This window comes from Anas acuta, chromosome 9, assembly GCF_963932015.1.
Source record: "Anas acuta chromosome 9, bAnaAcu1.1, whole genome shotgun sequence".
Taxonomy (NCBI): domain Eukaryota; kingdom Metazoa; phylum Chordata; class Aves; order Anseriformes; family Anatidae; genus Anas; species Anas acuta.
Genome location: NC_088987.1, coordinates 17,125,671 through 17,138,897, shown reverse-complemented (window position 1 = coordinate 17,138,897; position 13,227 = coordinate 17,125,671). Strand labels below are relative to the sequence as shown.

Genomic DNA, 13,227 nt, shown 5'->3' with positions numbered 1-13,227 from the left:
TCCTCTTAAAGGACTACCAGTAAGCTGAGGCAGGGGCTTGCTGTTTTGGATAAGCTGATGTTGCCATCTGTACTAGCAGTCCTGCTTACCCTCACCATGCTCTGGAGATGAGGAAAATGTTCTTCAGGAATGTTTGAGATAGGATCTTCAACCCCTGCTCTCCTGTTTGAGATGCCTGCCTTTTGTAGAATGACATTTTTCACAATGATATTGCACAGCTGTGACCATCATACAGGAGAAGAGAAAGCTGCCATCCAGACCAACGGCAGAACAATACTCAAACAATATACAAAACTAAATGTTTCCTAAAAGGGCACTTCTAAATGATCAGGAGTCCTTCCTTCTCCGCTTGGAACAACTATAAGAGTTTCAACAGCGAGATACCAGGAAGAGCACACTCCAGCAAAGACAAAAGTATTCATATAGCTAATTTAAAAGGGACATCTTTTAAGGGGGAAGATGTTGCCTCTCAAATGTCTTGAGACATTGCCTCTCAATGTCAGAGACATTATCTCTGGAAGTGTTTTTGCACTCTTCTGTGTAAAGCCAAGCATTACTGATGCGCTGTGGTGAAAACCAAACATTACAGGTGAAACCATAAAGTTACCTTTGGGAACTTGCTCTCTTCATCAATGAGGGAGATGATGTTCATGGGTTTGAGTGCAATGATTTCCAGAGCCTGGTGGTTGTCAGGGAATTCAATGTTATTCCAGGCAATGTGCTCTGCAAGGTATTCCTCTTGTTCCAGCTTGAAGACATGGTGCACAAAGAACTGCTGAAGGTGCTCATTGACAATGTTAATGCAGAGCTGCTCAAAGCTGTGGAAAGACAAGGTAGGAAACCATGGTCATCCCTGGACCTCAGCCAGTGCTGCACTGCTACTGCTCCGTGGTATTTGTTTAAATACATATTAAATACATATCTAGATGTACTACTGCTATATTCCACAGTGTTAATGACTACTACCACTGCATGTTGTCAGTCTTAGGAACGTAAGAGATACATTTTCGGCTGTGATAAAGATGATCATAAATGAGCCAACTGATGACTGAGGGTTGATGGGTAAGCAAGAAAAGATCATGTATGTGTTTCAAGAAACTCTAGAGTAAAGGGGACATATAACTGTGAAAATAGCTTGACCTGTTTTTACTTGCACTGGCATTACCGCTTCTTCTGTCAGTTAGTCCTAAATGCTGCACCTGAGTTGCATTACCTGGTAATTGCTGTAGCACAGTGTGTGCCTGTGGTGTACTCAACACAGTGAGGCCCCATGTGGATTGCAGCCTCTGGGAATAGCATAAAGTAATGGATAGATAGATATAGATAGACTGTGAAAGATGTAGGCTGTCCTGAACAGATCTTAGACTGCATTCCAAAGGTCAGTGAGGAATAAAATCTTGCTGAAAGCAAGCAAAGTACATCTGCTGAAATGAATTGGAAGAAATTGCCACGCAGAATTTAGAAAAAATGAAAAAACATGGAACGTTTTAAGTGATTTATCAAGGAGGGGGTGACAAAGGTGGAGTGAAATAGAATGACAGAGATAATATTAGTTATATTAATAATTATTACAATATTTATTACTGTAATTAATAATAATATTTGCACACAGTAATTTACTACATCCCTGACTGTAGCATACCCTGCTACAATAGTGCTCGCATGTTGTCTGTGTCACAAAATGGAGAAAGCTTCTCTACTCTGGTCACCAATGTTTGTAGACTGCAGAGTTTGTAGACTGCAGAGATGTGGCAATGGCTGCAGCAGAAAGAAAACTGAAGGAGAAGGCAGAAATGTGACCAAGACTGGAGACAAATGGTATCTGTGCAAGATCATCACTGGGAAAACTCAGTGATGGAAATTTCACTGCTTCTCTGAGAATGAGGACAATAATGAAAGAACATTTCTGTTTCTTCATTCTTTCTATTTACATCAGCTGCTTATCAGCTTCCCAGTGGAAACGAATTTAGAGCCTCTTACCTGTTGTTGCTAAAGTTTTCAAACCCAAAAATGTCCAACAACCCAATGGACTGATGCGTATTTTTAGGCTTCTCAGAAGTTGGGTTGGAAATGGCTGAGTTGATCTTATTCACTATCCACAGGAAAATCCGTCCATATATACCCTGGCAAAAAATTAAAGAGCAAATGGAAAACCATTGTTACAGTCTTTGGACATATCTCAATGCTTTCCTTCGTGCTACAACAATGATGTCAGACTATGCCTGAAGACTAGGAGGGAACAGAGCCCACTGGGTGAATATTTATCACAAAAGGCTCTTTCACTAGTAAGACAGACAGCTTTGAAAGCATTCCCAATCTTAAACAGAGAATACGTAAGAACCAATACCTTCACAAATGCGTCCCTTCCATCTGCAGCTTGAGCTACATTCAGAGGCCTGGACACACTTTCTCCTCGAACAATGATTGAGAGGTTTGTGAGACTGTTCTGAAGTTCACTGGAGTCCACCTGGAGGAATGGGAATGGCAGTCTGGTCATTCAGGTGGATAAAGGAGATCCAGCAAAGAAAGTCTGTTTCAGGCAGAGGGCTGTAACAAACTGCTTGTCCAGCAGCATTCATGACAGCATTCTGCTGTCCTAGACTGAAAGCTCTCCTAGCTCAGACACATCTGCAACAGAATCATTTGAGTATCAGCGGGAAGAAATGCCCTTTTTACGTGCTTCCATACATAAGCAATCCACAGAATCATGTTTTGTCAGTGTGCTCAGGGAGCATGGGTGAAGGAGAGAACTAGTAGGAGAAGATGAAAGTCCATTACCTCAAGCAATTTGGTTGCAATCGAAAAGTGTGGTGAATCCATCACATCAGAGCAGTCCAAGTTGTCATACACAGCCGCTGGAATAAGGAAACAGTCAGTCTTGGGGTGAATCATTTCTGTCGGGGTGGGGGCTGTGCTATTATTGCAGCCATATTTCTGTAACCCCATAGCTCTGGGAATGTGACAAAGCAATCAGTTCCCTGATGAAGCTTCCAGGTTTGATGATTTTATTAAGAAGAGTTCTGATTTCAGTCAGGGATCCTGGCATGTATGGGGTCCTCACAACTGCTGAACATCAGGCTAAAAGTAGCAGCAAAGCTGACAAGGTTATTACTTTTAAATGGTAGCAATTGGAGATCTGGAGAAGTTATATCTTCCTTATGAGGAAAGGCTGAGAGAACTGGGTCTGTTCAGCCTGGAGAAGAGAAGACTGAGAGGGGATCTCCTCGGTGTATATAAATATCTGAGGGGTGGGGGACAGAAGGATGTAGCCAACCTCCTCTCAGTGGTTTGTGGGGATAGGATGGGGCAATGACTGCAAGTTAGAACACTGGAAGTTCCGCACTGACATGCGAAAGAACTTCTTCACGGTGAGGGTGACCGAGCATTGGAACAGGCTGCCTAGGGAGGTTGTGGAGTCTCCTTCTCTGGAGATATTCAAGGCCTGTCTGGATGCCTACCTGGGCAGCCTGCTCTGAGGAACCTGCTTTGGCAGGGGGGTTGGACCCGATGATCTTTCGAGGTCCCTTCCAACACCTACAGTTCTGAGATTCTGTGATTCTGTGATATCTGACTTCAGAAAACGTTTCTGAAAACATTTTTCCTTATATCTGGCTTATGGGAAATTTAGACAAAAAAGGTTGTCTAAATGTTCCATTTTAGCAGCCAACGTTACTCCAAAGATCCCTTCTGGCATCACTGTATTGAATCCTCTGCATCACAAAGAGAAGGAGGCCTTTTCTAAAATGTGAGAGCTCCTGGCGTCCTGCTGCTGGGTGTATGAGGCTGTGCCTGTGCCATACAAGAATTGCATTCACACAGGTGGGTGTTCACCATACCCAGCCCGCAGATGACTGCTATCATCTCCACAGCAAGCATGACTCAACTGCTCTTCTGTCCTCTGGCTCGCAGAGCGCTACAATCAGCAAATGTAGCATGGCATTACATTATCTAGTGTTTCAGTTTGCGTGATAAGGGTTTATTTGTAGCTATGGAAACCTGAGTGTGACAAAAGTAGATGGATGTTTTTCAAAAAATTACCTAATGTTTAATGGTGCTTATCTGCCTGCCCCTCCAACCCTGTCCACCCGCCTGTTAATGCACGGCAGAGGAGCACAGCCTAAGCTGCACAGTGGGAAGCAGACAGCATCTCTAGGCCTTTAACATTGAGTCTGAGGAAAGACCAAGCACAGACAATGCTGAGTTTACCTTCAAACTCTACATTCCCCAGGTGCAGAATAGCAGCCAGCAGTTTGCTGATGTCCCAGTGCTCAGAGTCTGAGAACATGAGGATCTTCATAGCCGAGCGGATGTGGGCATACTCCTTTGCGTCATTCCGGCCATCACAAGATGTGCAGTTGCCCTGCAAGACACCACACTCAACAAGTAAGGAAAATCTCTTGTTTCTTTTCAGATCATATAAATATCAGATATAAGGATGAGGATTCTTGACACTGTTTCTGCTTTTTCGTTTTCTCCTAAGGTATACGTACTTGATTAGCTTTCTCCCTGGCATTCATCCGAAATCTAAGTGCCTGTGAAAGCAGGAGATATTTCCTACCTGCTTTAAGATGTCCTTTATGTTTCTTAAGGCTGACCTGGATGGAAGTCTTTGGACTGCCACAAGCTGCCGCCGTGGTAGATGGGTGGACGTTACAATAAGTCTCCAAAACCGAGACTCACAGCACTTTCGATGTTACTGCTTTTGGTACTCTAAGGAAAGGACTGCTGATACTCGGTAACTACCCATCTGCAGCTCCTATTGATGGTACTTGTTTGCTGGAAGAAGCAAATGGCAAAGGGATAATGGAGAAGGAAGTAGAGATTGTTACCATAGTGAGATAAGTGTACTCTGAAGCAGTTCCCAGATTCAGCATCTTTTTCTGCTCCAGATTCATCCCCATTAGCATGCAATAGAAGATATGATAGTTCCTCTCCTCTGGAGCCTGGAAAGAAAGGAATAGGCCAATATAGCCTTGTTAGTACAGGCTTGTAACACAGGAGCAGGCAAAATGGACATCTGCAAGTGGCCTCACCTGCCGGCAAACACGTGACTTTTCCAGAAGAAACTGTTCTATCTGGGCTCCTTCTATCACACCACTGCGGTTGAAGCGGATATCAATGTATTTCCCAAAGCGACTGGAATTATCATTTCGAACTGTCTTGGCATTTCCAAAAGCTGATTGGCAGAGGGCAAAGGTAGTATCTTGATTACTGCAGTTAATGAACATTGTGTCTATTTTTAATCCTCTTCTGTTTTTCTGCTGGCATTTTACAAGTTGTGCACCACATGATAGTGCTGACAAGTACTAAAGAATACATGGACTAAGGCTCCCTGCTGAGATGACAGGCAGGCATACTGCACATCCAGATAATTGGGCCCTAAAAGATATATTCAGGTGATCCACATATACACTGTATCTGACCAGCCAAGAGAGCTGAGCACTTCTTCATTAAGACCTGCAAAAGGACTTTCTGGGTACTCATCCAATCCCTCTACTGAGAAAGATGGATGTCTTAGGGACCTACCCTACAGATGTATCTATTCTTGGTCACTTTGCCACAGTCTGGTGCAAATGCCAAACAAGGGGGCTTTACCAAAAGGTCTCTGCCTTTCCAAAGGCTTTTGTGCTCCCTGCAGTTCTGAGTTACCTGCTATGGTGGCATCTCCTCCTGCAGCATGGGAGCTGCTGTGGACCTAATGGGGACATGGCAGAAAAATATAGAGAATTTCTATGCTACATTGTCAATACTTGAGGGGTTTTAGCTGTTATGCAAATACAGCAGTTCTAGGGTCTGTTCCTGAATTTTTCCTGACGCAAAATTCCTGTGATAAGGGTAAATCAGGCCTTTTTGCTAAATAACCCACCTTCCAGAATAGGGTTGGCCTCTAGGATTTGCTGCTCTATCCAGGAATGCTGGCCACTGACAGCTGCCAAAAACTGTAGTATTAGCTTTGTGCTTTCAGTTTTCCCAGCTCCAGATTCTCCACTGCATAAAGAAAAAATATCATTAATGGTTTCATTTCTTCTTTTTTGGCTAGGGTGGCAAATAGCAGACCAAAGTGGAAAAAATAAATCCTACTTATATTTACATTGTGAATGGCAGATCAGGCTTTCATTGAGGACTAAAGGGTGGTGTTTAAGGAAAGGTTGGACCTGGTGCTTAGGGACATGGTTTAGTGGGTGACATTGGTAGTAGGATGATTGGACCAGAAGATCCTGGAGGTCTCTTCCAACCTTAATGATTCTATGATTCTGAGTTTCTATGATTCAGGAAATCTCTGCAGAAAACACAGGTAGCACAAGTATGGTGTCCCTACAGTGAAAGATAGCCTTACACCACAAAGGATCAGATGTGCACAATGTATCACCATATTCAAAGAGTCTGGGGGAAAACAATGGACTCAGGAAATCCCTTGTGTATGTTCTACCTTTTGAAGCCCTGACTGAAAATGAAGTAGCAGGGGAGAAAACTCTTATCTCAAGTCTTATCTGTGCCTTTGCATTTGGAAGATTTCCTATGTCCTCAAAGGTGCCCCAAAAACATGCCAGATTTGGCTTTCTGCCACTCATCTTGAGTCCAGTCACCTGATCACACAGCACTGGTCTCTCTTATTCCTCTTCATATTGAAGTAACAATTGTCAGCAATGGCGAAGACATGAGGTGGCAGCTCTCCGATCCTCTTGTTGCAGTACAGCCTGATATAATCAACTGTGTAGAGAGGCAGCAGCTGGTATGGATTCACCGCTACCAAGATAGATCCTGTGTAAGTCTGGAAAACAGTTATGAGCATTACCTCTAGCAGCAAACCTGCAAACAAGAATACAGCCAAAGGCACTCACAGTGTGATACTAAGCAGAGGCAGGAGGGAAACCTGGGAGATCCATAGTAGCCCTTAGGTGAGGCCTAAGTGCTAAGGTCTGGTTGTTACTAAATGTTTCAGGATATCTTTTTTTTTTTTTCCAGAAGGAATAATGATAACTATAATCTCCTGGTCAGATCACAGCTCACCTCGCTGTCTAAGGCTAAAACACAAAAGCTCAATTTGGCATGGCATTTTTCTGTGTTATCATAAGATGCTTTGTAGTGATTTTTAAGCTGCTTTTCTGTTCTGGTGCAGATGTAGCTGGACTTTGCACTGGACAAAGTTATGGTTGTGGGGCCCTATGCACGAAAAAAGGCTTGCAGGCAGCTCAGGTTACCCTGCTGAAGGTGCATTAGAGGTTATTGCTAGAAGTAGCGTGCTTGGTAACCTTGGCACTCACATAGATTTTGTGCTGCTGGTGGCGGATGAGGAGGTTGTGCACCATGCCTGCTTCATGAAGATCTCCAAGGCGGATCATGTCTTCCACCCCTTGGACAGAGGATGGGTGCATTGGGCGCACCATGTGCATGTTCTGGGCCATGACCCAGTGCTCCTGAAAAAGGCAAGGCAGAAGTTTCAATGGATTGTGCTGTTACCCAGAGGCAAACAAAGGAAAGCACCATGTTAGACCAGAGCAAGCTTGAACATAGTCCACAGTAAACCCAGCATATTCTAACAAACAGCTGACTGAACTACAGAAATTAGCAAGTGCGTTGCTCCGCAGGACTGGATGATTTAAAACCTTAAACAAAGCCACATAGGTGAGTTCTGGACATCACAGAATCTTAAAGATCATTTAGTTCCAACCCCCATGCCATGGGCAGGGATGCCACCCAATAGATCAGGTTGCCCAGGGCCTCATCACACCCAACCTTGAACACTTCCAGGGATGGGGCATCCAGAGCTTCTCCGGGCAGCCTGTTCCAGTGCCTCACCACCTTCTGAGTGAAGAATTTCCTCCTAAATTGTGAGTGTTCACAATGCAGTTCTGTCAGATCATTACAGCCAGAACATGTTTGAGGTAGGGGTAAATCTCCAGCTCAACAGACTTTAGTGGGATCATGATTTTACCTAGAACTCTACTAAATTTAGGGATTGCAGCTTGTCCATTTCCTGTTCTTAGCTACTTGGTTATAACCGCTAGCTCAAGAAGATCTAGATCTTTATACTGTTGGGATCTGTAGATACTAGGGAAGCATCACCCTATGTTGGCCTTATTTTTATATTATTTCTTTCAGTGTATCTCACCAGTCATTATCGAACTCAGACTATTTGTCTAGATGAAGCTGTGGTCTGATCCAGTACGTCCATTCGTTTGTATTTTGTACTTTTGATTTTTATGTTTACCTTCTACAGAAAGTTGTAGCATAACCCACCTTGCCTTCATCATCCTCCAACAAGATCCGTCCTGAGTCAGAGTCTTTCACAACTGCCCCAATAGGGACATTAAATTCACTGCTCGTCTGAGTTTCCAGCCACACATGATCACCCTGGGGGGGAAAGAAAAGTCATTGTCAGGTAATGTGACAGACTTCATGCCACGTAGTTCACATGCGTACATGTCTTGGTCTTATTTTTCTATTGCTTTAATTTCTTCCGCACTGTTTAACTGGACAAGTTCTTACCACTTGCAGGTAGTACAGTCTGATTGTGATAGCATTGGGATCTTTGAGTACTATTCCCAGCACCACAGCTGGCATGGAAAATGGCTTTGCCTGAGTCATCCAGCCCAGCTGTATTACAAGAGGATATAACATAACGCCTTTTACAAGGACCGTGATTACTCAGCTCCACTACCTCGTAGAAACTGGGGGGGGGCACTGTGAATGCTGGTAATGTGCCTTGGCAGCCTCACAGTAGCTGTGGTATTCTTTCAGATGAGGTGCTTGAAAACAAAGGCATTCTTGGGAGGAAAAAAAAGAGGGACAGGATAGATAGCTGGAAGTGCAGAGAGCCCCATTGCAACAGTTTATATGTATTTTTTCTGCTATCTTTCAAATCACTTACAAATGTGGTTGCATCCGTGATCTGTCTTAGGAAAACAATGCATTATTTGTTCAGCCCAGCTCCTCTTTACATTTGTGGAGTCGTGGCAACATCTTGCCTGCAGAGCCAGCATGCAGGGCAGCTCTGCTGTCGCTGGAGGAAAGGTGTGAGCTATGGCTGTCCTTCCTCTGGCATAAGCACCACTGCAGTGTTGCCTGAGCTACTGCCCTGTTTGTATTCCCCAGGAATATCTATCTACTCTTGCTCCAGTCACTAATTCAGATTTAAACAAAAAAATTACTCCAATGACTAGAATGAAAATGGAACAAAGCTGTAGGTTGTTATCTTCAAGGGGGTATGAATTGACTTACACTTGATGAGGAGCTGGCTTTCCAGCTGACTGGCTTGTTGCATACAAACTTTGTTCTCAACGTAGCACTTACTGTCAATGTTTCAATTTTTTTTTTTTACTGAAAAAATATTTCTTTTTCATCTTAAAGTACTTTGTGGGCTTACGTTTAAAACCAAATAACCGGAGCATAAATGTCTGTAAACGTCACACAAGATTATAAAGAACATTACAGTGCTCCAATTTGCACTGACTAAAATTCCAGAGGTAATCTGCAGTTTCAGTGCCACACCTTGTGACAGAGGTCACCAGCTCAGCATAAGCACAGCCCGGCTAGCCCAAAGTTGGCATGACGCTTTTGCATTTTTAGTCCAGATTGATATTATTTTATATCTTGTTGATATGGGGTTACTTCTGCTATTCTTTTTGAGATGAACAAGGATGTTAAGGTCCTTTTTTTCTTCTTTGGGCCTCAGCTAACCAGTAAATAATAGCAAAGAATAGGACTTACCTTTCTGAAAAGGATCATTATGTTTCAGATCACTGTATGCAACCTGCAGTCCCAAGAAGAACATAACATTAGGCTCAGGCTTTGATCAGAACAGGCAGTGAAATAGAAATGTCCTTGTAAAGAGTAAAAGCAAAAGGCCTTAGAATCATTCTGTTTATGGATTGCATTAAAACAAAATAGATAATCATAAACTGCACCAGCTGTAGAAACAGTGAAATGATCTACTCAAAACAAAGTTTTTACAGGGTGGTGATCTGTTCCAAGTTCCTCCACATAGCCCTGGAGATGCTTGCAACCCCAAAGAAGTATATCCTCATACCAAATGGTTCCTTCAGTCAAGCATTAGGCATGTTTATTGCCTGAACTTCAAGTTCAGGTCACAAATCAAAGGACCCCACAACGCAATGCAACTCGCTGCACAGCAGAGTTACCTTTGCCTGGTCCATTGTTCAGTTGCTATGAGCAGTAATCCCAGTGACACATTTAATTCACACTCCCCTAAGCTGCTCGGTTCCTTCAGACCATCACAGCTTGAACCTTCCGCCATTGAGAAAGTGATATCTAGAGGTAACCTTCCTTGGTGGGAATGGGAGTGATTGCAAGGAAGGCATGAGCAGCAAGATAAGGAACCGGAGGGAGCCACAATAAAATTAGGAGCTTAAAATCAGGAGCTTAAAAGCGAAAAGACTGGTGAACAGAAATCTACACCACTGCTTTGATTGAGGGGTGATAGTGTTTAGGCTGTGATCCTTAGTTCAACCAAGGAACCTAAATCTTCAGAAGGTGCTTCCTCTCCCATAGGCTACTACAGGTGGAATCTGGGAGATTCCAGGACTGTGATTTGCTTGCTGCCACTCTTGGTACAGCAGGAAGGCTGCTAGATGCCTTTTACTGGGTGGGGGAAATTACAGGCAAAGGCTCTTCACAAAGTTCACTTTTAATGTTTACAGAGTGTGAAAGGCTTTGGCTGGGACTAAACCCTAGAAAGCAGACCACATTTAAAACTGAGTAATCTCTTATCACTCATGCAGACTTACAGTCCAGATAAAGAACACTGAGGAATGAATTAAAATATGATGTTGGCCATATAATTTTAGCAGTTGATAATGGTGAGCTGGCTTTCAAACTTCCACTGTGCAGGTAGTACTGAATAAAACTCCAATCATTGCTGAAAGCTCTGCAGTAACTTGAGGAAGGCATATTCCCTCATTCTCCAGAGTATCAGAGACGAGGAAGCACTCCTCTGTAGCAGAGCACACAAATTAAGCATTCATATATGGCTCTATTAAACGTAACCTGGGTGAGTTCATGTATGCTGATCCTGTGCTAAACAGTGAGTCCAAAAGTGCAGTCCCTGCAGCTGGCAAGCTGTGCATCTGAGAAAGGGCAGGTACAGCCACAGGACTGGAGCATGTAACTAACAATGATTTGATTTCATTTATTCTTTCTTCCTCTGCTTGCTGCTCTTCGCTCCAACTCATTGCAAAGTGAGCTAGGTTCACCTATCCACCAAAAGGTAAGTTGTTATTTTTTTTCTTTTTTTTTTTTTTTCCTGTTATCTTTTCCTACTAAGCAAAAGCCATTCCCAAATGTAAGGCTGATGAATAATTTGTGATTTGGTAGCTGGTGTGTGTCCAGGCCTGCACAACCTCATATTCCAAACTTCTCACAGCTGTGTGACCCATTCTCCACTTCTCTAAAGGATCTCTCCCCTTACCCATTGTTGCAGCACACCCAATTAGAAGGCTCAACTCAAAGTTCATGATAAGAATAAAATACTTGCAACAAGCAAAATGTTCCGCAAAATGCTAACCTTGGACCAAAAATTAATTCTGTTTCTACCTTTTTATGATCTATTATTAATGATGTTTTCTTAGCATTTATATCAAGCAGGTTTTACAACTTCCTGCTTGGATGATGCTCAGCAAGGACATATTGAATCATCTGCATCCCTTCTGCACATTCCTGTTTGATGGCAAACCTCTTGTAAACCATTTTACAAGACAAGTGGACACTACTGGACAAGAAAATGATCTTTGGTACTTATTCTAGCTAAGTCCATGATATCTTGGAACACCCCCCCAAGAAGTAGAGAGACACCTGCCCCGATTTTATCTTTACACTCAAATTCAAATTTCTTATTTTCTCATTGACTTTTGAGAAGTTATTTTGTTCTGGCCCTAAATTAAGATAGGATCTTGGACAGGTTCTCTGAAAAGTTTGTGAAAAACAAGAAAAACAAAGATTAACTGAGCTGGATGTTCTGTTTTTTACCTTTTCTATACAGATAATCATCAAAACCCCAGTTTGCAGTGCCATTAATGTAAATGATTGATGGGATAATTCGTAAATAATTTCACTGAAACCCTTGAGATTTTTTTCTTTTTATCATGTGTAAAGGCTTTAAAATGTTATGGTTAAATTTTATGATAACTATTTACAATTCTATGTAATATTTTGTATACATATTTTTGAGAGGTACCCAGATTTCCTTATTTTTCTGATTTAATACTTTCAATCATTTAATGGTTTATCATCACTTTATGCTGCAGCTATGGGAGTTTCTGAGATTTAAAAATTTGCAACTAAATTACTAGAAAAGTGTTTAAAGTAATTGTTTGATTTTGGAAATTCATGCACTTTAAAAATGAAAATCAGCATTAAAAAAACCTTAAGCTATAGTTTGGGGACAACATTGTTTTCTCCCTCATGTTTTAATGAACTTTTGTATTCATTGTTGGAAGAAAAGTCTGTAGTGGGAGAATTAGGGCTCATTTTATCATGTGCTGCCCACTTTTTTACCTCTGTTATTTGGGAAGGTGTAACTAGCTTCCGTAAATCACAGCCTTAGTTAAGATGGATGGGTGTGTAAACCACCTTTCCTTCAGACTAAATGCAAGGAGCAACTATACCCATATATGCCAGATACTGCCACTGTGTGGGTTATATCAATGTCCTAAACATAAGGAAGGTTGTTATGGTAGCAAAATGGAAACTAGGAAGTACTTTGGCAAGCTGCGTGATCTTTGTGCCCTATCCATGGCTATAAAGGGCTATACAATAGCATGGATCTAACAAGTTTCTGAGCAAGCCCAGAACAATTTACCGCTTTTAAAATCATCACAAAATATGTTAAAAATAACAATTTATCAAAATTCGAGAATGTATTTGTGACGCCAGGGTAAAAAATATCAAGAGATGTCATCAAGAGATGACAGACTATTGCAGTAGAAGTCCAACGCTAACGCACATTTTAAAGCAGAAATTTTAAATGCAATTTTCACATGTGACCCAATAACAGGAAGGGAAGTAGAATGTCCCAGAACAAAATGTGGCACATGGAGAAATGGCAACTGCTGTGTACAGTACAACACACTATATTATGTGACCATATTATGAATTCCCCGTGAGACTAGAGCTGCCTCCAGAGCTCATCTATAACTAAGATGATTCTGAATTTTGTTGCACTCCTATGAAAACTTAGCACTGCAACGTTCTTTCTGGCTGCCATTTTTC

At 42.2% G+C, this 13,227-nt stretch overlaps 1 protein-coding gene and 1 long non-coding RNA gene across 2 annotated transcripts in view; one reads left to right on the top strand and one right to left on the bottom strand.

The window, feature by feature from the left end:
- Window positions 1-13,227, top strand: part of LOC137861317 (uncharacterized) — a 37,568-nt gene that overhangs the window by 17,695 nt on the left and 6,646 nt on the right. The window contains exons 4-5 of the long non-coding RNA XR_011099540.1: window positions 4,229-4,383; window positions 8,222-8,383. This is a non-coding gene — a long non-coding RNA (uncharacterized lncRNA). The remainder of the gene's footprint in view (window positions 1-4,228; window positions 4,384-8,221; window positions 8,384-13,227) is intronic.
- MYO7B (myosin VIIB) overlaps window positions 1-13,227 on the bottom strand; it is a 48,762-nt gene that overhangs the window by 34,805 nt on the left and 730 nt on the right. The window contains exons 2-13 of the mRNA XM_068692538.1: window positions 9,712-9,754; window positions 8,242-8,355; window positions 7,266-7,418; window positions 6,588-6,772; window positions 5,867-5,988; window positions 5,034-5,176; window positions 4,830-4,943; window positions 4,207-4,360; window positions 2,779-2,855; window positions 2,348-2,467; window positions 1,981-2,123; window positions 608-818 (exon numbers count right to left, since the gene is read on the bottom strand). Of these exons, the coding sequence (XP_068548639.1) occupies window positions 608-818; window positions 1,981-2,123; window positions 2,348-2,467; window positions 2,779-2,855; window positions 4,207-4,360; window positions 4,830-4,943; window positions 5,034-5,176; window positions 5,867-5,988; window positions 6,588-6,772; window positions 7,266-7,418; window positions 8,242-8,355; window positions 9,712-9,729 (1,554 nt within the window). The 5' untranslated portion in view covers window positions 9,730-9,754. The remainder of the gene's footprint in view (window positions 1-607; window positions 819-1,980; window positions 2,124-2,347; window positions 2,468-2,778; window positions 2,856-4,206; window positions 4,361-4,829; window positions 4,944-5,033; window positions 5,177-5,866; window positions 5,989-6,587; window positions 6,773-7,265; window positions 7,419-8,241; window positions 8,356-9,711; window positions 9,755-13,227) is intronic.